This window comes from Chrysemys picta, chromosome 14, assembly GCF_011386835.1.
Source record: "Chrysemys picta bellii isolate R12L10 chromosome 14, ASM1138683v2, whole genome shotgun sequence".
In the NCBI taxonomy this organism is placed as follows: domain Eukaryota; kingdom Metazoa; phylum Chordata; order Testudines; family Emydidae; genus Chrysemys; species Chrysemys picta.
Genome location: NC_088804.1, coordinates 27,592,916 through 27,618,418, shown reverse-complemented (window position 1 = coordinate 27,618,418; position 25,503 = coordinate 27,592,916). Strand labels below are relative to the sequence as shown.

The 25,503-nt window shown below is 41.5% G+C and overlaps 2 protein-coding genes across 3 annotated transcripts in view; one reads left to right on the top strand and one right to left on the bottom strand.

Annotated features, from left to right (window-relative positions):
• TK2 (thymidine kinase 2) overlaps window positions 1–13,539 on the bottom strand; it is a 48,660-nt gene extending 35,121 nt beyond the window's left edge. Inside the window, exon 1 of the mRNA XM_042852149.2 lies at window positions 13,509–13,539. Within this exon, the coding sequence (XP_042708083.1) occupies window positions 13,509–13,524 (16 nt within the window). The 5' untranslated portion in view covers window positions 13,525–13,539. The remainder of the gene's footprint in view (window positions 1–13,508) is intronic.
• Window positions 1,059–22,091, top strand: CMTM3 (CKLF like MARVEL transmembrane domain containing 3). Of its 2 annotated transcripts, XM_005310874.4 has the most exons (5): window positions 1,186–1,814; window positions 14,957–15,112; window positions 17,486–17,581; window positions 18,894–19,014; window positions 20,159–22,091. In XM_005310874.4, the coding sequence occupies exons 1-5, from the start codon at window positions 1,248–1,250 to the stop codon at window positions 20,185–20,187; spliced, it is 969 nt and encodes a 322-aa protein (XP_005310931.3). In that variant the 5' UTR covers window positions 1,186–1,247; the 3' UTR covers window positions 20,188–22,091. The 2 variants fall into 2 exon arrangements, with proteins under 2 accessions (XP_065423321.1, XP_005310931.3); XM_065567249.1 differs by lacking the exon at window positions 17,486–17,581 and having other exon boundaries at window positions 1,059–1,814.
• The last annotated feature ends 3,412 nt before the right edge of the window (window positions 22,092–25,503 follow it).

The following is a 25,503-nucleotide window of genomic DNA, read 5'->3' as shown; positions in this document are numbered from 1 at the left end:
TTTCTTAACTAAAGATTTAATGATTGTGTTCTTTACAATTTCTGTAAACTCAGGAGTTTTGTTCACTGAGACTGGATGTTTTTCCATCTGGATAAGTGCAACAAGTATGTTCATTTCTTGCCTCTGTGCATGGTTGCAATATAGTTTAATTTTTTTTCAGCATTCTCAATAGTTTTGCCTTCCTTCTCTAGCAATGATGAGCTATGCTTTCAGAAGTACTTGTATGTTTGAGCCGCTGTTTCCACAACCTACATTAATATCTTGTTCCATTCTCTTATTCTTACAAATATAAAGTTATCTTCTGGTATTCCCATACTTGACTCCTAGTCAATCAGCACTTAATCTGCCAGTTTTTACTACTTCTAGTGAGGGTTCTGTTGCTATTCCATCCACTAAAATAATAATACCCTGATTATTATTTTTGACCAAAATAACAAATAAATATATAAAGACTGAAATGTGAATTTCACAACTTAAATGGTGGTCAGTAATGGAACATCTCAGGTAAGAGCAGGGGTCGGCAACTTACAGCACACATGCCAAAGGCAGCACATGGGCTGATTTTTAGTGGCATGCTGCTGCCAGCCAGGGACCCAGCTGCCAGCCCCGCTCAGCCCACTAGCGGCCTGGATGGACAGAAGCAGCGGGCTGAGCGAGGCTGGCAGCCGGGACGCCGGCTGGCAGGGGCCAGTGGACGGAACCCCAGACTGGCAGCGGGATGATTGGCTCAGCCTGCTGCCGGTCTGGGGTTCCGGCTGCTGCCCCCGCTGCCGGTCTGGCACGCGAAACCTTAAATTAATGAAGACTTGGCACACCACGTCTCAAAGGTTGCCGACCCCTGGGTAGAGAATAGTTTCCAGCACTTTAGCTGTATGTACTTTGAACTAATTAAGTTTACTGCTGTGTCAATGGTATGGTTAGTGTTGCATGTAATGGAAGGAACTTGAAATATGCATTGCGATCTTGTTGATGGTGTTTTGCAGCAATGTTGTACCATGATGTACTGGAATTGGGATTATTCTGGGGGCACAAGAGAAGTTGCATAGATACTAAATTTAGATGGTAAAGACTGGGAGGCTATGCAGCCAAAATTAGCGAGTTTGAGGAACTAGCTCTGGGGTTTTGTAATGCTGTGGCACCAGGATACATTGGCGTTCAACTCTGTGCGGAGGAACAACTACATTTGTTTTCTATTTATTTTAGACATTGGGATTTGTGGAGTTGGGCCAAAAATTAGCTGGGTCCAGATGTTTCCAGCACTGTCATGCCACGGAGCATCAAAGTCTGGGTTTAATGTCATAGGAGCCACTACACTTTTCTATTTGGCGTTACCTGCTTGGGAGGAGGGGAGAATAGCCGGATCCAGGTGCTGGCGCGAGGTTTTTGCACCGGGATGTATCAGGAAGTGGAAGTTTGGGGGCGCAGAGACAGTACAGAGGGGTGGAGCTGGGGTGCAAACCTTGGCTGCCTGCCAGCCCAGCGCCCAGAAGGCGGCTCCATGCAGCAGGCCGGGCAGGGGGCGGAGGCGCTCGGGCCGGGCACTCCCTAGATTTGCAGATGTTAAAAGTTTTTTTTCACATTTCCGCAGTGTCACGATTTCCGTTTCCCTCCTTACAAAAAAAAAAAAAATCCAAGTCCCCAGGCGCTCAGCAGCAGCCCGAGCCGCCCAGGCGAGCCCCGCTCCGCTCCCGGCCATGGACCTGCCCGCTTCGGAAGATCCCGATGCCCAAGCGCCTCCGCCTGGCCTCCGCACGCTCCTGCCCTCCAGGGAGTTCCTCTGCTCCCGCAAAGGGCAGCTCCTGCTGGCCGAGTCGGTAAGGGCTCCTCCGCAGCGTGGTAGGCACGGCCCGGGGGGGAGGGACCACAGCGGTTCTGCGGTGGCTCCGCGCGGGCCTGGAACGGCTTCCCCCCGCTGCTCATTTAAACAATGGGAACTCACCCACTCACCCACCGGCGGCTCCGGGCTCTGCCCCAACTCTCCCCCGCCCCGCCAGCTTCCATACTCCGGCCAGGGGGGCCGCAAGCTGCGCTCCCTCCCGCCGCAACCCTGCAAAGTAGCTTAGTGCCTTGTCCAGTAGCAGCAACAGCCTTGGCTCCAGCCCCCTAGCTCGCCCGAAAGAGCTCAGCAGATCGCGAGCCCCGAGGCTGGCAACACACTCACTCAAGGAAATGGGAACCAGCTGACAGGCCCATTTGAATGGGTATAGAGGGGGGAGGAAGAGGCTCTGCTTGCAAACAGAGGACATGCCCGCTTCCATTCTCAGCTCCCCCCTCACTCCAGTGAGTGACTCTAATGGATTTACTCCAGTGTAAACGAGAGCAGGATTTGACTCTGTATTTGGCTTTGTTTGTAAGTTAAGTAGGAGAAATTTCTCCCAGTAAAATGCACGTCCTTTTGCTAGCAAAAGGCACACTAGGGATGACGGGCAGACGCGCACACACTGAAGTGAAAACATAGCACACAATGCCAAAGCTAGGTACAATGGGGAACCTCAGGATTAGAAGTCTGAGGTACTGTGCCTGGGCACGATGGTGTTTCCACCTTCCCAATGTAATTTCCTTTTGTAATTTTTCATTAACGTCTTGTGACTGTTTCATAAGCTTCCACTGTTTACATGTTTTTATGTGTGCACATTTATTTGGGAGTGATCCCTTTTTCAGTTTAAAAATCATCATTGATTTCTAGCTCATAGCATAACTTGTGGTGAAGTTCCATTTATTGCTAATAAATAAAGAAGTTTGCAGAGACAAGGCCAGATACCCATTTTATGCTAAGGGAAGGATGCATTTGATCTCCTTTACAGAGACACCATTTAGTCTGCTGCCAAATCAGCATGAGCATGTAGTGACTAAGAATGAGGTTATGGTATCCATTGAAAATACAAAAGTGTTTGTTCATTTTCCCAAAATTATACTGTAGTCTTTCTCCAGCTCAAGATTTGAGAGCTGTGTTGGGTGTGAATCTAGAACTTCAGGTTTTGGTACTGTCTATCTGACACTATACTTACTTATTTTTAAGTTTGACAGATGGAACAGCACCACATTGGTTAAGCAGGAAAAAAGCATTAAGATTGTTAATCATATACTCTCTTGCAATGAAAGAAATTAACATATTTGAATCTCTATTTTCAATCAGTTACTCCGGAAATAGCCAGAAATTTAAGCACCAAGCTCTTTCTGATTTTTTTCCTATTGAGTTTAGGTAAAAGCATCACACTTGAAAAATAAATTTTTCTTCTTGCGGGGAAAAATACTGCTTTTTATTTTTTAGATAGAATAGGCCAAGAATGGGAACCTATCTACCATCTTTCATGCCATCAGGAAAAAGGTGTTTCTAAAAGAAACCCTCATTCTATACTGACAGAGCACATCAGAAATGTGATGCTGGAATGAGTTATAATCCCCTTTTTTCACACACTCACAACTCACAAAACATTCACCTTTGGACCTGAAATATTCCATGCTTGGATCCCAATCCTGCACCCAGATGTGCAAGCAAAGAGCCCTGTGCTCACATGGAGTTCCATTGGCTTTAGGGAGAACCTTTGCATATGCAGGGGTCCATGTTAGCAGATCTCAAGGCAGGATGAGTTCCGTAGTTTTTTCCCAAAAGTAAATTGTTTTGAAAAGTGAGGAAAATTCTTTCAGCAGTTTTTGCATTGCAAGAGGATTAAACACTACACTTCTCCAGTTGTAAAAACGTTCTTCATTTTTTCTTCAAAACAGATGATCCTTTATATTTAAAATATTAATGTTAACTGGAGTTGTGAGAACTCAGCAGCAGGTGCTCAACCACTGAGGCACCCAAAATCAGTCGGCATTAAATATATAGATCATCGCTGCATGTGAACTCACCCACTAGATCAGCTTAGGGGAAGGAAACTCATACAAGGAAAAGGAAGTTGGTTTGTAGAGCAGCAACATGCAGCAGGACATCACACTCTGGCTGTATTGTTTCCAGAAATCTCACACTGTGAATGAAAAGGGTAATAAGACAAATGGCTGACAGCATCTCTCTTTCCTGTGGGTTTATGGTCTCTGCCGCTGGGGTTAGCGTGCTGTCTGGTATAGGGAAAACAGAGGCAGAGAGAGGCAAGAGATTTGGTTGGATAGGTGGAAAATGTCATTAGGAAATAGGGTTTGGTTTTGTAGCGTGTACCAGCTCCATTGATAATTCTCATCCCTTTACCTTCTTTAAAAATTCCAGGCAAAAACCTAACCTTAAGGCAACATTTCAGGATGAGCGATCTCAAGCATTTAAATTTGCTCCCTTGAGCATATGACTTAAAATATTCTCTCTCTATCATTATAAATTGTTACATAACACAATGTAAACTGGACTTTTCTATACCTCCCTACATGTAATGAATTGCAGTCTTGAGACAACATGGCTTTTATGTCTGCAAAAGACATGTGTAAGGCATATTGTTTCAGTCATGGGGCCAGATTCACTCTTCTTTGGAGGTTAGTTGGGTGAAGACAGCTTTAAATCCTATCAGTGAAGGCTGCAGCCTGAATTTACTAGCCACGCTCCTTCCCTAGCCAACCCACATTTTGGGCTGCATTGGCCCATGGGAGAGGGCAGGTTGCAGTAGCTATCCCTCCATTCCGGTTGGTCTTTGCCACCAAGGCTCTGTTCTTTGATCTATCCTGGCAGAAGCCAACAGACCCCCAAATGAATCTGTTCTGTGAATGATTATAGTTTTTATATGGCCAAGTTTAAGATGGTCCCATGCTTTCACATTTCAGATGAGGCCAGTGTGAAAATAGTTGAGAGATTGAGACCATCTGTCATGCAAGCCAGCTCAGAAACTATGTTGCTACATTTAAAACAATCCTAACTTTGAGGCACCTGACACTATGTTGCTCCAGTTGTAAAATGATCTAAAAAAAAAAAAAAGGATGAAAATGTTTCAGCTTGCTAGCTTTGGGTGTTCCAAGCTTCAAAATAATTGAATTGAATTCAGACATCTCAGACTTAAAAATCAAGCTGTCTCCAGAGTGTATGTGCTGCAATTTACTGGATACAAGGAGATAATAAAATCCCATCCCACATTACATTCTATATAGTATTAATTCACAAGTAATGTCAAATAGCACAAGGCCATAATTTATGGTGTACACACAAATGGGGAAAGTTAAGACTGAGCTTTCAGCCATAACTCTGCATTTCCTGTCCAGAGTGCTTGATCTCTCTGCCTCAGTATTCCATTCATATTAAGAGGGATTTCTGCATGGAATATGTAAATAAATTAAAGGTGGGATGTTTCAGAATAGGAGTTTGAATAAAATGAGACTCTCAGTGCTATAACTGAATAGTAGTGTCGCGTTATTCAGTGGCTTGGTAAATTGCGGAAATCTATTCAGTTTGTGAGGATTCAAAGCCATGTAGTTACTAGCATGTCTCAGCGTAGACTAGAATTTCTCTGTTTAGTTATAGTGAGTGTATCTCACGGCTCTTTCAAAACACTCAAAACCTAAACTGAAAAGTTGAAAGTGATCAACACCATAGAAAACGAATGTTAACAACAGACCTTGAAGAAGTTGGATGTGCCGGAGTTACACAAAGGGGGCCAAAGCTGGCCACAATTGTCAGTTTGCAATTCCATCCAGTGCAGCTCCTATCTCAACCATTGCCCACATCTCAGTATAGGAGGGCTGGAACACAGCCTCATTGCACCAATCTGCAGCTGGTATATGGTCAATAAGTTAGAATAGCCCCTCAGCAACTCTTAACTTACATCAGGGCTGGGGCCATTTGAAAATCATAGAATCTCAGGGTTGGAAGGGACCTCAGGAGGTTCTAGTCCAACTCCCCGCTCAAAGCAGGACCAATCCTGAGACAGATTTTTGCCCCATCCCTAAATGGCCCCCTCAAGGATTGAGCTCACAACCCTGGGTTTAGCAGGCCAATGCTCAAACCACTGAGCTATCCCTCCCCCCTGGGGAGCCATAACTGCTTCCCCCCCCCTCCTTTGCTAGCATTGCTCAGATCTCAGCACAGGAGAGAATCTGGCCTTTAAGGTGGCTAAAAGGCACTCAGTCTTTAGTCTAGTACAGCATAATGGGCACACAAGTTTGCAGTTGCCATACATCCTGCTGTGAGTTACAAAGTGAATCACATCACTAGCAGTTTAGAGAGGACCATTGTGAGCTCTGCTCTGCTAGCGAGCTGCATGCTATTCATATTGAATGAAACAAATGCTCATCATGGCTATTTACATTCATTTTTTAATAAACAGGTTTCATTTCCACTCTTTGGCTGTAATTTCTCTGTCAGAGGCAGCAAAGTGGAACATACTTTGAGAGTTCCCAGCTTTGGGGAAATCCATTACTCCATTTAGCAGAAGTTAGGCTAGTGCTGAAGCTAATTACTGCCAGAAGATAATTACTATCCTAAATTTTATTCACATAATGAGTTTCCCCCCTGCTCTGTCTCTTTCGGTCTTATCTTCTTATTTTGATTCCACCTGGAATAACTGCATAGCCACTAAGAAGCAATAATGAGGTACATGAATTCAGATACATGAGTTTTGCCTTCTCCCCCGATCCTGCTCACTCTTACTGCCTCTCCTCTCACCCTTCAATCAATCACTTATTCTCTGTTTAATTATTTTAATAATCTTCCCCTTTTAATTGCTCCTTTTCCCCTGTTCCTGTTTGCTTTCCTTTTTCTCTATCCGTTATATTTTCCAGTATTTTCCGTTCAGTTTTTCTGCAAACCATTGTCCCTTCCCTATCGAAGATTTTGGAATCTTTTCTAAGCTCTGTTTTGCCCCCCTCTATCCCCCATACACACACCCAAAAAAGACATGCCAGGAAATCATGTAACAGACAGCGCTGCTGCTGACTTCCCTAGCACTGACCCAGGCAAGATTCCTTCTCATCCATTCTGCTCCCCACTCCAAATATTTAAGTCAAACCTTCATGGCTGTCTTGGTCACTGCTTCTCTATTAAAATTAAGTGGTGCATCCCAACTCCTGTATGCCTGATGTCCCCCCTCTGGGAGGCACTATAGATTTTTGTAGGAACACCAGACAAATACTGCGAATTGCCCCTTCACAAATATGGTGGATGTTGCGACACAAAGGATGCAGAAAAGGTGATGTTTGTTTTTCTTGTCTGCTGTCTTTCTTCTCTCTTTTCAGTCTTCTTCTCTGAAGTGAGCCCTATAACTGAAACTTCCAGCTGAAAAGGTTGTGTAATCAGTGCCTCTTCTGGAGAAGACCCCTACGACTTTCTGTGACTCAGTAAATAGAAGATGACCTCTGCAGCTAAATCTCTGGGGACAGAACTTCATTTCTGTGTCAAATATGGTGGAGAATTAGTAACTGAGTACCATCAAGTCCACTCTGTGTATTTGTTTCTCCCTTTGCATGAAGTGTGTAGACAAGATGAAATAGGGAAAATTAGAGCCGCCGGTGTTTACCCGCTGACTAAAGGAGATCTTCCTTGACCATACTCAACAAGCAATGTGAATATGCAAGGCAGCTCTTTCCCATGAAAAGGGAAGATAACATGTGTTTGAACATTCAGGCTGGTGGATGGTGGCCAGTGAGCCTATGTATCACTGTGCAAAGCTCTAAACTATTGCCTGGCCCTCAGTATGATCCCTGATTAACTGCAGTGGAGGGTGTACTCAGTACAGAGAGGCTAGAAATGTCCTCACTCTGCTCGTGACCTTCATTAATAGCAGCATAATCCACTAACCTTTTAAATTATATTTTATACCTGTAACTGAATGACATAACTCTAAGAGGTAGGAATTATTACTGATAACAACTTAGGAGCCTCAGGCACATAAGATTAAGAAAGTTTCACATAGAAGAAAAATATCTTTCGGAATGCAATAATAAAAAATAAAATTAGGCTCCTTAATGAAGGGACTGCTATTTAATATTAGCTGTTTAGCCTGTTCCCTTATGGTGGGACCCTTTTTACAACAGGATATTGTTGTTGTTGCGGTCCTGTCTATGGACTGTTATGCTAGAATTGTCAGCACACAAGTACTCCCACACAGTGGAAGGGGCAGCAACCTGGCTAAACTCTCAACAGCAATTTTAGGCGCAATAAGCGTTCTAAGTGATCTCAGTACTAATAAGGAGTGATCCCAGAAGTCAATCTTGTATTTTGGGGGTTATCATGACTCCCGCTATGCAGAATACGTCTTCTCTATGAAAATGTTCTACCTTTGCTTGCTCTGATTAAGGACAATTTGAATAACTTTCAGGAGCAGTTGAGCTTTCAATGGTTGAATGTCTTAGAACAGGGACTTGTGAACTCTTCTCTGGCTAGAACAAACACCCTCTCTCTATTTTTAGCATAGAAATAGAAAACAGAAATTTTTAGAAAAATTGACCAGTTACGACCCCTTGGCCCCACTCCCAAAGCAATGGTTAAAGATGGGACTTCAGAGAAGGGATGAGTATTACATAAGGTGTCTAACTATGAAACATTCAGGTACAAAAATCACAGGCATCTCAATATACTCAGTGGCATTACAACAAAACATACTGGCTGTCCAAATCCTTTTGCAAAATGAGATCAGGTTGTGGCCAGGATAAAAGTCAGTCCCTGAATTTTATTGTCCTTTTGGATAAGTAAGACAAGCCAAGTAAGAGTGAAGCAGATAGAAAACCCCTAGTTGCATTTGCAAACTTTGTCAGCAAATAAAAAAATGGTTAGATTACAATGGTTTCCATTTCCTTTCTGCTTTCTTCTGAACGTCTCTCTTTCTCATTAAAGTCCCCAGCTATGTGCATTGGAAGTTAATATGAGTCTTTCCATTGACTTCAATGGCCGTTGGATCAGGCCCATATCCATTATAACCACTTCCTTAATATGACAGTAGAGCACAGCACAGTGGGGGCCTATTTACCATGAAAGAACTGGCATCTCTCCCCAGTTGGGGGAGGCATTAACGTTGCACAAAGAACTATTACATAATCCTATAATTTGTGCCAAATTTTGCTTCTTACAGCTAATTAAATGGGTCACTTTAACCCAGATGAATACATTTTCTATAGTCATAAACTATTAGAGAATTACCCTCAGGCATGTTAGCATAAATATAGGACCGTTTTTTCTGCCAAAGCACACACACTGCTCTCTTTTCCCCTCCGTGAGTTTGGACTATGGATCATTGTAAGGCGTCTACTATGACGTTATTTGTTAGAACTGTCCTGGTTGGAATCTAAAGAACAAAGCTTTCTGTTAAAAGTTGGAAGCCAAGAGTTTGTTCCTATATTATAAGCAATTGTACTGGCTGATGTTAAAACTGGTAAAACCATCACCTACCTTAGTGGAAAGAATTATTTATAGTATCTACTGGGAGTGTGCTGGTGATGCTGCTAATATTATCAAATGTAATAACTTGACAGGGCTGCAGAGTTCATAGAATTCAAATCTCTGTCAGACCCAACATTTACATCACTAAAAACAAGAGACAAGTAGCATTTCACATTCCATTAGTAATACCGACAAAATTCTTCAAGTTATAAAACACTGAATAACTCAGAGTCCACCCAGCAGTTACTTTTTTTAAAAGCCCGTTCTTTCCTGCTTTGTTTGACACTTTTGCTGGAGTCCCGAGATGCTGGGAAAACCCCATCTGACGATCTTTTTCTGTTTTGAAGTTCCCACATCAAAAGAATATAATTAGCATCAACAGAAATCTGAAGATAGAATGAGGCCAACATAGGAAAAGTGCATCTATATGGTTATTTCAAAACAAAATTCCTAGTGGATTTTGCCAGCATAAGGCAGACAATGTTGGTGATTTCATATATGCCTCTACCCAGATATAACACGAATTTGGATATAACATGGTAAAGCAGCTCGTGGGGGTGGGGAGCTGCGCACTCTGGCAGATCAAAGCAAGTTCAATATAATGTGGTTTCACCTATAATGCGGTAAGATTTTTTGGCTCCCGAGGACAGCGTTATATCAGGGTAGAGGTGTATTAATAGAATTTAAAGCTAGGAGGGATCATTAGATAATCTAATCCAACTTCCTGTATATCACAGGCCATTACGTTTCACCCAGTTACCCTTGTATTGAGCCCAATAACTTATGTTTGACTTGGATTTCAATCCAAGCACATACTGCCACTGTGTCACACACACACTAGTTTTGTGCCTGAAGGTTCAGAATCTCTGCTGATATTTGCAAAGGTCTCACTGAAAACAAGCTCTCTCTCCGTATATTCCTCATTTTATTCCTATGACTTCGTATCCTTGACTTTGTGGATTTTAAAGTACACTCCACTTCATTTGCCTCAAAGTGGGTTGCTATTTGCCTTAACTGTTGCCAAAAGGTTGATCTTAAGAGAATGCAAAGGCTACTCTATATGTCGAATCCACCTGAATTAGCTCATGCCTTTGATGGAGAAACTCTGCTCTGCTGGCGGGAATGACAAATGTGCACAATAAAATCTGGTGTCGATATGCTAAATGAATAGAGTCTGGTATAGAAGCTCTCTGTTATTTTCCTCCATTTTTATGGACCACACCTCTGAATTAGGACTTTTTGCTTTTTCTTCTACGTTCGTTATAGTATAATTCAGTTCTTAAATTGTGCTTAATACTTTTTGATAAGCCTAAGATATGAAGTACAGTTTGGGTCTAACTCTTCCATTATTTGGATTCGGAGGGCCCATCTTTTCTGCACCTATTTATTCTTGATTTGTTTGTCCTCATGCCCATACCTGCACCTTTCCCCATCCCCTCTGCCCTGCCTTCAGCCAGAAAAAGGACAGGAGATTTTAAAGAAGAGCAGTGAGAAATAATACTTCTCAGATTCTCAATATTATGGACCTTCCAACCAACTCCAAGCGAAACAGTGGGTCCAGCAAATGCAAGTGCAGCAGATATGCTTATAACACAAAGTTATGGGATTTTCTATTTCCTAGCCAGAGATCAGTGGCCAGATTTATCTTGGAGGAGAAGGGGGATAGGGGAACGAAATCAGCACTTTTCAATTTGTACTTCTACGGGGTATGTCATTTCTCATATTCCTCTGCACCCTCCCATAATCCGCAAAACAAAGACTTTGTCCTTCACTATCAAATGTGCACCCCTAACTTGAGTCACAAGAATCATCCACCACCTACGAACAGTATCAGTTTCTTATAACAGGTTCCTAAGATGAAACAAGAACAAAGTCATATACATATTTACCTACATCTTCCTAGGAATTTCATACCACCCCTCCAAGTCTACCAGCACAATTCTAACACACCAAGATATGTTCCATCAGAAACTGCCATCTTCCAGGCCCCAGAAACTATTATTCCTTCCATAAAAATCTCAGCACTCACTTGTCTATACTCATTAGGATCAGAGTAAGGTTGCACATTTGTGACAAAAGAAGCCTACAAGTAGAGGGTGGTGGATGGGAGTAGGAGAGTATCAGAAGTGACATATTCCGGGAGAGAAGGAACATAACTGGGGATATCCCAGGGATTATTTTAGGGATTGCATAGTTAGTCATTGAATTTAGCAACCTTAATTCTAAATTAACCTTTGTGTGAAGCCTCCAAATCTTCCTCTACGACAACTTCAGTGCTAGCTGGAGTTAGAATCTCTAATTGTGTCCCCCGCCCAACTTGGTTCTGTGTTCCTCATTAATCTTTACTATAGCACCCACCTCAATCTTTCATATTCACTGCTTAAAGTGGGCATGTGGAGGGAAGGGGCAGTTACAAGTGGCCACACACCTGGCCAAAAAAAAAAAAAAAAAAAAATCAAGCTAGGTCATTGAGGGGTGTACCTTAAGCACTGTCTTACGTGAGGTATTGTTCCCAGATGATGACAGATCCCTCACTTTTTTCAGACCACTTTAAGCACTGATTGTATCATTATAAATAACAAACATACCAAAAAAGCCAGCAGCTGAAACAGGGAATGAGATTACTAACAGTGTCTTCCATGGTATTCTGGAGGATGGGCTGAGTCCGTTAGATACATGAGAATCAAATGGAATATTATACACAGAGCATGAGGTTGAGCCATCACACAGCAGAACTGGATACAGGAGTAAGCCATAAGTATTACACACCAAATCATCCACTCCTTTATAAATCTGAACAAACCCATCTGATATTAAATGCATGGGATGATTTATTGCTCTCAATTATTACTTTCCCTCTACATCTGGTCACAGATGGAACAATCTAATAAGGCACTTAGCAATCAGTATGAAGGTTTGTTAGTTTAATAAATTAGTAAATAATCTCAACAAGATTAAACTGCTGAGCACTCTCTCAACCTAATGTGCTTTTCAGGTATATGTATTTGAGGGCACTGAATGACCTCTCACAGGAGCAATTAGTGACTTATATAGCAAATGTAACACTTCTTAATTGATGTACAACTGGGTGCAGGGAATATGTTGTAGCTGCAGACAGCCAAACCAATAGATCTGAAATTCAATGAGGCAAATGCATTGACCCAGGGCCGGCTTCAGGTTTTTTGCTGCCCCAAGCAAAAAAAAAAAAAAAAAAAAAAAAAAAAAGGCCCTTTGAAAAGTGCTGCCCACAAAGGGCCGGAATGCTGCCCCCTTGAAAAGGGCCACCCCAAGCACATGCTTGGAACGCTGGTGCCTAGAACTGGCCCTGCATTGACCCCTCCAATCTAAACACTTTCTGTTTTCAAGAAGCAGTGTCTCCTTTTCGGAAAGGGCCATCTTAACAAACAAACATGTACGCTCCTCACTTCTCTGACACTAAAGATGGGCTTGAAAACCTCCACATTTAGGAGGGGGAATTTGAACTCATATATTCTGATTTGACTTTTGTGGCTTGCCTATCGCTGTAATGATCTAGAAACATCACTGACCTATGCTGGGTTCAATATTTGGCTCTGTAAAGAAAGTCTGGACCCATCTGTATCAGACACCTGCAAATGCAGAAATTCTAAGCATAATTGGATAGAATCATGTTCCAAGGCTGTTCCATAGCATAATCACACTTCTGAGATTAAATGAACATTTCAAGAGTGCATTCCAATTAGATTTCCATTCAAAAAGCAGCCCCTTGTGCCCATACGTTTTTATGTTTGACTAATAAATAATAAACTGCCATTTAATTAAAACAAGACAGCTGTGGAGTAGTTTCTTCAAGCACAGACCACACTCAAACACAGCACAGACCTGTAACCCAGGACCAGAACCTAGCATACAGCATTTGTGAACTTTACTGATATCCTATTTTCCAGCTAGTGAATAAAATAATAATGAAGAAGGAGCACATTTGCTTCATTCTGTTTGAAAAGGAAGCTAGTGAAATACCAGTGATAATACCACCTATGACTATCTGAGTAGCAAATCTAAAATTTTGCATTTGGGAATGGTTCAGAAGAGGTGTGGCTTGCTGGGCAACTCAGTATGTAAATGTTGTGGCTTGGCATGCAAATCATTTTTTTTAATGACTATGCTAGAGATTTTTGTTATTAGATTTTGAAACCCACAAGTCAATTTGATCCAGAGAGAAGCCAGCAGTGCCACTCACCGCTAAATGGTGCCATCTTGGAATTCTGGGAGTGGAGTCCGGGCGTGCTGCTGCTTTATTGGCTTCCCATCAGTGCAGAAATGTTGTCTTGCAGCTTCCCATTGAGTTGCATTCAACAATTGCCAAATATTGCTTTATACTTGGTTTGATTGTTATGGCAGGTATGTCCTCTTCTTGTGGTTGGCCAGAGCAGGCTGAGAGAGAGAGAGAGAATGAATGTTGGTTTGGGGGTGAGGGGAGATTGTTTTAATGGTTTTAATTAACACACATCCTATGGGGGAAAATTAAAGGCGGAGAGGCTGACTGGCTACAGCTAAAGACAGACAGAGCCAGAGGTCCATAAAGTTGGTCTCCAACCCTTAGACAAGTATGTCAGGCTAGAACTTCTCAAAACAAACTAGGGGGTTGGGCGGGGAGTTATTTCTCAAAATGGGTGATTTAATTCATTTTTCACATGTAAAGGTAAATAAAATTTAAGTTTTAAAAGTATATACTAGACTCCATCTGTCCTTCCTCCCCTCACTGAAGTAAGAGTGTACAACCCATCTGTAAAACTAAAATGACAGACACTTTACTTACCCTCACAGGTGTGTCGTATTCGCGGCAGTCCAGTCCAACATTCTTTATATCTATTTTGGGGCTGCGATTCAGGTTGTGCTGTATTTTTTTTTAGTCACATCTCCATTGTAGAGCTTTCCTTTTTGAGCCATACTATAGCAATGCCTTTCCTTGCAGCTAGAGCATTGCTGAGAAAGTATCCATTTCTGTTGTTTTGGGGGTTTAAGGCAGAGTGGGATAAATACCCTTATACAACACACATAGTAGGTTCATTTTAGGTGAACCACCACCATCTCCTTCCTGAGAAAAATCTTATTCAAGTCTGTTTTTACCAAAGCAAAGCAGTCAGTACTGGAAGAAAAACAAGAACCTTTGACTCATGGGAACCTTTGAACATTAGCAACTGTCAAAGGTTGTGGGTGTGTGTTTTTTTTTTTTTTTTTTTATCATCATCAACAGAAGAAATTATATATTTTTTTCTTTTAATTTTACTGACAAGACTAGTACCTCTGGGCTATATGAGCAATGACTTGGATTTCAAATGGGAACTGCTTTGCCATGATTGAAATCTTAGAATTTATAAATTCATTTTCCAGCTTGATCACTTAATTATGTTCCCAGAATTGTTTACAAATCAGGGCCAAATGATAGGTGTAAATCTGGAGTGGCTCCCCAGAAGCCAACTTCAGAGCCATTGGAATGGATGGAGTTATTTTAAATTTACACAATTCTAAGCAAGAGGAGCATGTAGAAAGTAGCATTTGCCATCAGTCACTGGATTGACTGAAATATGCACAAGAAATCTCTCTTCAAAGCCTCTCAGAACTGACCTGGACTCTGTCTCTGCTGTACCATGTGAATAATAAGCTATGTTTTCCCTTGTACTCTAGGTGCTGTCATTTATCACCTTTATCTGTTACATTGCATCTTCAGCTGCATCTTTCATGATGGCACCACTCATAGAATTTCTGCTGGCACTGTTTCTTTTCTTTGCATACTCCTCTAAGCTTAATGAGAAGTTTAAAGGAATCTACTGGCCTTTGTCGGTAAGTGGGATGTGAAATTCACACACAACTTCAATTGTACAGTATGAAAGTAGATGATAAAAGGGATAGAGCTGCATTCTACACTAATTGCTAACAACTTGACCTTTATTATTAATACATTCTTTCTAGTGCCTTTCATCCCACAGGACCCAAAGTCACGTTACAAACGGCAAGAGATTATACACTATAACTTTGTAGCTACCATTTTTTATGGGAGGTAACATTGTAGTTGGAGCCCAGGCCTAGGGCCTACTGACTCTGCTGTGTAACTTTAAGGTTGTATTCTCAAAAGCACCCAGCCTCAGCCTAACTGAGCTTTGGGCCAGCACGAGGCACTTTTGAAAAATTCAACCCTTAATCTCTGTGCCTTAGTTTCCCCATTTTGTGATGTGAGGGTAAAAATATCACCTTGCTAAAATACTTTGAGATTCTCAGTTGGAATGTGCTATGTAAGTGCAGTCAGAGTAGCAGTTGCCCCGACAACACAGGACTAATGTATTTGTTGTGTGATGGCGGGAGGAGCTCTCTGACCCTTCTGGCAGTTGATACCCAATTTGTATGAAGAAAATCACCTTTAAACTGAAAAGCAGTGTATGTGATCTATAGGAAGTCTGCAGAAAGAGTTGCAGGTTATTACTCACACTGACCACTGGATGGCTCTGTTGCTCCAAACACTCTCACTACAGGGAACATTTATCTAGCAGGACAATTTATTTTTGCTTAGGAAAAAATCCCAACCTAGTTCAGTTTGGATTCCTTATTAGTGCAACGTAGGGATAGTTGGTCTTAATGAGTTTTGAGTTAAATATCGGTAGAGTCTTTGGTGGATAAAACTGTAGCAGTAACTTCATCCTCTCAGGGACAATGTACATGCTTTTAGAGCTTGTGCTCTCAGTTCCAATCTCAAGAGCCCTCTCTCCCCGCCCCCCCCCCCACCCCTTTTCAAATAAATGCTTGTCTTTTACTGTTTTATAGCACCCTTTACAAAACCATCTAAAAAAAATCAATTGCATATTTATTGTGTCCATTACGGTAATGTGTACCAACCTCAGAATTCAGATTGCTGACCACTATTTGACCTCAAAGGAATTCAATTTCCTTGAGGATTTGTGTCTTATGACAACATCTGAGTTGTCCATCTGTTTAGAAAAGACAAAAGAAGTGAATAGAGGTCAAGATATCAGTCCCGGCATCTCAGAACGTTTACAAGTGTATTAGCAAATCATTGTTTTTATTTGATGTACTATTTAGAGATGCCATTTCCACTGCACATTACAAACACTGATATGACATGTTCCCTGCCCCCAAAGAGCCTACAATGTCAACCATATACACAGCACATTTTACCTAGAAGAATGAAATATTTCATCTCCCTCCATCAATTCCTTGGTAGCTTGGATACTCTACATTTCATAGACTGAACAATTCTCTCTCAACCTTTCATCCTTTACTTGTCAGTACACATTTAGTATAAACTATAGCTTAAGCTCTAGGCAAACATTTCTGATCAGGTACTGAAGATAATGTTTTCATTTATACAGTGGGAAATATTTAAGTACATTGTTGTGCACTTGCTGTGCCACTCAGTCTCCTGGCTGGTACAATTGTTGCCTGGGGAGAAAATAATCACATTGATTTGGACACAGTTTCTTGTAATGTAATTAGATTCTCAGCTGTATAATTTATTCTTATTACCATCTAAGGAAATCACTGCATACAAGATAGAACCAGCGGAATGGAGGCACTAGAAATATTTACAAGTAGAATAGGTAATCCAGTGCATGGCCCAGCCTATACGCTATGTGCTCTTGTCCTTTGGCCATCTAGTTGGTGTCTCAAGTGGCAGGGCTTTCATAATTTCCATTATTAGGCTATCGGCAGTCTAAATTGATTCCAGTTGGAAAGCTTCTGTTAATCATTTCTAGCTGTCAAACAATCATGTTCCATGCACAATCATTGACGACAAAGCACCAATTTCTGATCTCAGGAACAGTAGCATAAATCCAAAGTAATGCCTCTGTTCCTAAGTGAACTCAGTGGAAAGATATCCTTCTCGATCCAATGTAAGGTTTGCATTGATTTCCGTAGGCTAGCTCTGGATTTGTAATATCACTGAGATCAGATTCTAGCTACTGGAGTCAGGATCCCAGGCACATTAAAAAAAAATTAATTTATTTTTTATTTTGATTTCTCAGATATATCAAGAAAATAGCAGGTCTACATGCAGATACTAAAATAGTTATAACTATATAATCTTGAAATTCTGATGACAAAAATATTTTTAAAGTCCTCATTTTAAAAGCAATGGTAATAGGACTTTAATGTGTTACAATAATTTGACTATTTAAATCAGCACTGCATTGTGTTATACAGGATTTCTTGCGCTGTGTCACTGCCGCCATTATATATTTTGCCATCTCAATCGCTGCAGTCTCAAAATATTCTGATGGAGCATCCAAAGCAGCTGGAGTAAGTACTAAAAGGAGAAAAGCGATTTCCACTTCTGCATCTTGGTGAACTGTACTTCAATATATTTGAGAAATAGCCTCATCTTGATCTCATTGAAATCCATGGACCTTTTGCCATTGAATTAATTTAGGCCAGGATTCGGCCCAAAGAGAGGAAAAGCGATTTATTGTTTAGAACAAGGAACTGGGAATCAGGGGATCTGGGATCTGTTCCTGATGTTGCCACTCACTCATTGGGTGACCTCGCTTACTCTTGCCTCTGTTTCCCCATCTGTAAAATGAAGATAGTAATACCCATTTCTGTAAAAAGCACTGAGATCCTTGGATGAAAAGCCCTATATAGTGACCAAGGGTTGTAATTCTATTTAATAAAATATGATCCATGATGCAAATAGTTTCAGACTTGTGTCTTTGCTGCCTGTTTTTGCACCGAGCAGCTAAGACAAAAGCAATGGCATTTTCCCCTTTAAACACCATGTCACCAGCACATGGACTGTGAAGTGCTTTTCCCAGGGAGATCAGTGTCAGCATTTTGTGCTCAGAACCAAAACACACTCTCTTTCCATTTGTAACTTGAAGCCAAAAAGATATAAATATTTTATGCAACATAAATAATATAAATCAAATTTGCATAATAATTTAAAAGCTATCTTGGATTCTTTACTCCCTGTCAGCCAGACACCTTAACCAAATAATTGGAAAGTAAATACAATTTCATAATAAGGATTTGATTTTCAATCTACCTTTGTCACTATTTTTATGCATGGGAGGTATCATATATGCTAGATTCTTAGTTTGCTTAGCTACAACGGCCTCCTTATCCTGTTAATCTAAACAGGCAGCTCCAGAGACGCTGCACCCAGCACAGCTCATTCAACAGCAGATGAGTAGCCTGGCAGAAGGCCTTGCAAAAAGGCAAAAACTATGGAGACTGGAAAGGATCTTGATCTCCCAGATGGGAATTCCTTCAATACAAAGGGGTTTCCAGAGTCATGCTGGGTCCCGTGGGACACCTTTTGTATCTCCAGACATAGGGGCATGCCAGGTGCTCAATGGTGCATGTGGCTAGCGCATTCTGGCTGTTCTGAACTATAGAATGACCCAGAAGTGACTGGGGGAAGCCTCCTTTTAGATCTTCCTCACAAGTTGTTAGGCCCTCAAATACGCTCCTAAGCCACCTTTGCCTCACCACCACCCTCCAGTTGCCCCATGTTTCCGCAACAATTTGCCTATTGTTAGTTCAGATTAGCCCATTTTTGTCCTTGATGGTTGACATGAACTGCTGATGAAGAGACTATCCTTCTGTTGTATAGGTATTTGGCTTTATAGCCACAATAGTGTTTGCTGTTGATTTCTACATTACCTTTAATGACCTGGTCACGTTTCTCAAACAAGGCGGTTCCGAAAATGCCACTGAAGCACAAAAGTCAGAAGGTAGGTAAATGCCTCCCTTATGTTTTACAAGTGATCATGCAAAACCTCTAGCTCTTATTTGACAGATATGTGAGAGTTCCCAGCATTAACTAGTCTACACAGACTCAGTTCATGATGACCCAGAACTCGTGTGTGTTAACTATTCTATGGTACGAAGCCATTGCAGTCAATAACATAGTAACTAAGGCTTATTGATTAGAGAAAGTTAAGTCTCCACCCTGTTTTAAAAAAAAAATGCATTCCCCTGTGTTTTGTCTAGTCAAATTTTAAATGTGTCTACTGATGATGCTTTCTCTGGGAGACTATTCCATAGACTAATAGATCTGACTGCCACGGAGTTTCTTCCTTGCACCCAAAGGACTGTTTTAATAGCTAATACCCGTTAGCCTTAAAGATTTTCATGCCATGCATTCCCATGGGCTTTCTAATTCTTTGCCTTCAAATAAACTCACGTACTGTATTGACAATATGAATAGGAGCCGAGCCATCTAGGAAGACAAGGGACTACCATAAAAGCAAGAAATGGGTACTCTCGTTGGCAAAATACAAGGTCTATAAAAGACAGCGCAAAATTTTATAGAAGGTCTTTAATCAAACTCACGTCTTTTGTGAAGGCTTCCTTTTCGCAGTGACCTTGCCAATGATATCTCCACAACTTCTTTCGCTTGAACTGTTGTCCTTTGTATTGTATTTGTCTGAGACTAACTCCTGGGCAGGACTTTGAAGCACCACAATCATTTGCAATGGTATGGAAATAAAAGCTGTAATGAAAGAAATCCTCATAAGACCCTATTTTCTTTGAAGCAGCCCCCTAAAATAGAGCAAGAAGTCTATTTGAACAGGAGTGAAAGGTGACACTGCAGCTTCAAGCAACAGAGGGTCCTGTGGCACCTTTGAGACTAACAGAAGTAAACAGAGGGTCCTGTGGCACCTTTGAGACTAACAGAAGTACTGGGAGCATAAGCTTTCGTGGGTAAGAACCTCACGGTTCTTACCCACGAAAGCTTATGCTCCCAGTACTTCTGTTAGTCTCAAAGGTGCCACAGGACCCTCTGTTGCTTTTTACAGATTCAGACTAACACGGCTACCCCTCTGATACTTAACTGCAGCTTCAATTTACTCACTGCCCCCCCCTTTTTTTTAGATGAGGCCTCTGATTCGGATTCGGACTGAAGAACAGCGCACCTACGGATTGTGAAGTCAAAGGGAAGAGATGACCTAGTTCTTTCCTATTTGCTAAATGCACTGCCAGTTGAAATGTTTCCCTTTCTTGTTTTGGTCTCAGTCACCAGTACGTTCTCTCTCTTTTTCCATCACTGTTTACAGAGTTACAAAACCAGTGACACAGTGATGTGGGGGAAAGAATATTTCAGTGTCACAGAACATTTCTTTGGAAACTGGCCATTTTGTAGGTGTGCAATCTTGTACCTAGATATTATCTTTTAATACGCGTTATTTCAAACTTTACACTAGATTTCTGAGTCTGAGCTTTCTTACTACTTTTTCCCTCCCCAGATTAAGACGCCAATAGTATTCCTTTAGATAAAGTCTCACTACCTCTATCTCAAGCATTTGAAGGCACAGGTTATATTGGATGTGTAGGTTTCAGAAGGCATTTAACTGTATGTCTGCAGCCTATGTGTGACCATGAAAATGGCAGCCGGACATCCGCAACATGAGCAAATCTGAAAATGCCTCAGGTTAGCTGGTTTAGTGGACATTCAATTTTCTGTCATTTTGTAAGATTTTCTGAGGAGAAATCACCCTCTTTCTAATCTGCTTCTGTGGGGGCACATCACGCCCTTCAAATTTTATGGCAAAAACGAGGCTGAGCATGAGACACATTGTTTTAACCTTCCCTTCCTACCACCAGGGCAGAAGCCTCTACGTGCAGTCTGCACATTTAGCTCCAGTTTCAGGGGGCATGGCCAGATGGGCCTGGCTCAGAGCCATCCACATGACATCTCCTACCACATCAAGCCTGTAAGGATTTCTGCACGAGAGACCACTGCACCATTTCTTGCTCTATGCTTTTAACATCAGTCCTCCAGTCAATAGTGTTTACCCCAGGTAGGAAACCACAGGGCTTACAGCTCCTGATAAAGCCAGAGAATGGAGGAAACAACCTTATCTATGCTTTTGTGGTACAGAAGGGCCATACCACTGTGGAGATGCAAACCCAGCCTCCTGACAGAAATCTCAGTGCAGCAAGTCGCACTTTCCCAGCCCTCTCTGGTTTTTCTGAGAGGGCAGATTTGTCCCTTCGTGTGGAGTTTCTAGGAAAAACTTCTGCATTTCAAAGGGTTCTCTTTAGAGAGAGGGTAACATAACCTGTCTGCAGTAGTCGCACCTTCTGACAATGTCTATATACATCCCAAACAATAACTTAGTTAAAAGAATGGCAAACTCCATGTATGGCATTTGATATGCTTGTTTCAAAGAAACTCATATGTTAACAAGTATTTCATATAGTCACAGGACTGGTGGCTTTTCTTCTTTCTCTCTCTCTCTCTTTTTTTTTTTTTTTTTTTTTAAAGACCTCATGACATAGCAGATGGTACCAATAGAGTAAATGAAAACAGAGCTAAAACAATAAAAGCAGTTTTCGCTGGGAATAAACATATCCCACTGGTGTTTCAATGACCTGCTAGCAGCTGGCTGTTAGCCGTCCAGAAGCAAGGTACCGATTAGCAGCGTAGAGGTGTTTCAGACAGAATGGTCTGGCTTAATAAGAGGATATCTGAAAGACAACCTTCCCATTCTCCACAATCCCCATTTCCAGACCACTGAAGGAGTAACAACAATGAATGTGAGAAGTAATCAGCACTTATCTCAGGAAAGAGCCCTTTGGACTTTTTCCAGTGTGGAATTCTGCATTTCCGTCATGCTTCTCTTTTACTGTAATACGTTTACTGGCGTTTACTGTGATGTTAGGCGACCTGTGGTAATTTTTACACTTTTTGTAATTTTAAATTCTTTTTTACAATTTTTTAAAAATGTACTGCATGTGAAACCCTGGAAACTAGCCCAAGATTAACATTTATAAATGACCCTGGATTATACCCTCTTTAACAGAAGCTGAGTTTTGTGTTTTCCTTTACATGTTTTTTATTTTACAATCTCATTTTATAACCTTTCACTCTTTAAACCAGATACAATAATACGGTTTGGATTAATCATGCACAGAGCATTGTAAGGGGCAGTGAGAAACGTGCTGCCTCAGCACTCGGAGATTGCAGGCTCACTGCTATATCTTTAAAAGCAGCAAGTTAGGCACCTTATAGACTAACAGACATATTGGAGCATGAGCTTTCGTGGGTGAATACCCACTTCGTCGGATGCTGTATCTTTGTAGAGTATAGCACACTCCTCTAACCCATGCATAAAAGGGATGTCACCATAAATGTTATGATCTCTTCAGCAGTTTTTGGAAGTAAATAAGCTGCTGTGTGTTTTGGGATCTGATACTGTCATTCTTGTACACAAATCTGCCCTTTAGATTTGCAATTTATTCACACACTATTTCTGGAATTCAGGAATTATTCCTCAAATAAAATGAAAATAGTGGTTTTTATGCTGATGTTCTCAAAATCAAGAGATGCATACAAAAATACTAAGAGATTTCAGTATTACTTCAATAATATATTGTGTTGCTTGCTGTCACGATTTTATATTTATTGTTGAGATATTTGGTGTTTTTCTTTAGCCTCAGCTCATGGAGTCACATGATTATGTGAGACTGTCAGCTGTCATTTACAAAATTTCTAGCTCCTATAGTGGCTGGAAAAAAACAACCACCACCAACTGAAAAAAATCTAACTCTGAAAACCCAGGAGTCAGATAAAGGGAACCCAAATTTTATTATTTTTGAAGTCAAGTGATTTTAAAGCCAATCATGATTTTTTGGGGCCTGACTCAAGATTTTTGAATGCTTGGGACTAGCCATGCTGCACTAAAGTCCTGAGTTTTTGACACGTTCAAGTCAATGAGACCTCTGGTTGCTCAGGACCCCTGAAAAAAAAATCAGACCTTGAGGGAATCAGCTGTTATTCTGAGTGCAGTTTTCTTCTACTGAAATTGTCAGTGCAACAGCTTGTTATGATCAGGGTCGGCTCCAGCTTTTCTGCCATCCCACGCGGAAAAGAAAAGGGAAAAAAGAAAAAAAAAAGCGGCAGCACTTCGGCGGCAGCTCAATCGCGCTGCTTCTTCTGCGACAGTTTGGCAGTGGGTCCTCCTTCCTCTTCAGCGGCACTTCAATGGCGGGTCCTCCCTCTCTTTCTCTTCAGCAGCAATTCGGCGGCAGCTCAAAGAGGAAGAGAGGGAATGAGGGACCCGCCACCGAATTCCCGCCGAAACCCCGGACGTGCCGCCTCGATACCGGACGGACTGCCGCCCCTTTGAATTGGCCGCCCCAAGCACCGGCTTCCTATGCTGGTGCTTGGAACCAGCCCTGGTTATGATCATACTGCTGTTTTCTGCATTTTTAACCCCCATACATTTTAGTTCAATAACAATAATTAAGGTCCAAGCATTTACAAGCTGATATAGGTATCACTTCACCTACAACTGAAATGTAGCTATCTAGTGTGAATTTCCAGAATTCTGGAGCAGCACTTAGCAACAATACACAACAAATGAGGCTAGGAAGAGAAGCAAGCTTCCAATAGCAAGTGCAGAGTGAACTTACATGTAAATTTAAAACACCACTCACAGGATTATCAAAGTTATAGGTAAGGAGAAAAAGAAAGTCTCCTTTTATACCACATTTGGATGAATTCACAAGGCACTCTCACTGTTTTATCTCTGCACCTTATTCCTTTGTTCCAGTCTCCTGAGTCATTGTTGTACAAGTGATAGCATAAGAATATTACCTGGCATGGAACTCAAACCCTTTGTAGAGAGCCTTTTTAGACTGTCAGTTAACTTACAGGCTTGCCAGCTGTGTGACACTAAATAAGTGTTTAAGGAAACATTTAGAAGACTCTTGTCAGTTACACCCAGGAATTTCACGTTTCATGGCAAGAAAATTGAGCTATGATGATCACAACTCTAGAAGTCCATCTGTGATTTGTATCTCAACTCTCCACCCAAGGGGGCATGTCCAATACATTAAGTGAGAAACAATGTTTCTTCAGACTGCTGTATTTGAGAACCACAACCCCACTAATCTGGGACCTTTGAAAGCAGCAGGCAATTTAGAGTTCCGGATAAAGAGCAGACAAACTGGTTTTACTATGCCCTTGATCACGTTCATTGGTTAGTCACAGATTTCAAAGCCTGTATTTATGTCCTGTGCTTTGCTGGATACAACAGTGGACAGTGCCATTGAACCCTGGTGTTGGATGGGATCCTTATAAGAACTTGCAATGTTAATAGTAATAGTGGATGCTTCTGGTAGCCCCAGCCTCAACACTCCCTGGAAACGTAGGGTTATACACTGTACAGGGAATTCAAACAAGTTTAATAAGGGTTTTTATTTTCAAGGTGTTCCTTTACACCAATGCAAACATATGTTTAAAAACATGACAAATGAAAAGATGTTTCCTTTGAGCAGGGGGCTGATTGTGCAGTTTGACAGCATCCAAAAATGAAAATCAAATGAGTCAGGTATTCCGTTAATCTGTTTTACTAAACCAGAAGTCAACTTTTCCCCGGGGCGAAGGGGGATGGTTAGAAGAATTTAAATTAAGACTATAAATTGCACTTTTTCTGCACAACAGCCAGGCAAGACCTCTTGTGGTGATCACCACACCCTGCAGGTTACAATACCAGCAGCAATCTGCCCATTGCCCAGCATTAAATCTCTTTGTTCTTTTTGTACCGCATCTAGCACGATGGATCATGATCTGTGCCTGAGGCTCCTACATGCTACAGCAATACAAACAAAAACCCATTGCTGACCTCATCCTTGCCCAGCTATCACATCTCTAGCTCCCGTTACCTGTGAAGCCCAGACAGAAATTGCAACTGGTCTATCTTATAGTAGGCCATATTTTAAGTGGTATATTTTGGAAAAAAGCACATCACACCAGTGCTTAACACTCTTCAGTGAGTCCCTCCCCAAGAGATTCATCCAGCTTAGCAGGCTGTGATGGATAAAGGGCTTAAAAAAAGAGCTCCCAACCACCTGTCACTCTATAAGGTATCTGTGAGGGATTGCTTGAAGGTGCCTCCTAAGCGTCCCAGAGTTTTTCACAACATTCATTCAATGAGCAGATCCCCCAAGAGGTGTCCTACCGCTAGCTTCTTGCTTTCAGAGATTCAATGCCTTCATTTCATGCCTGAAGCATCTAAGCAATAAAGAAATTCATCTTCCCACTTCCCAGGATAATATCTCATGCCACTTACACTCTGAGGTGGCAGAAAGTTATCCATTTCCTCTAAGATTTCAGTCTCAGGCTTATTTACAATTCAGAGCACAACACTGCAAACCACAGTAAGTAACAGCATTTCATTGTAGAGGACAAAAAAATCCCTCAAAAGAGATCC

Bases quoted from the DNA above. Each gene is read 5' to 3' on its own strand.
- CMTM3 (XM_065567249.1), top strand. From the start codon at position 1,128: ATGCTGTGGCACCAGGATACATTGGCGTTCAACTCTGTGCGGAGGAAC. The intron at 15,113-18,893 runs GTAAGTGGGATG...TCTGTTGTATAG, and splicing joins GAATCTACTGGCCTTTGTCG to GTATTTGGCTTTATAGCCAC. The intron at 19,015-20,158 runs GTAGGTAAATGC...CCTTTTTTTTAG, and splicing joins TGAAGCACAAAAGTCAGAAG to ATGAGGCCTCTGATTCGGAT.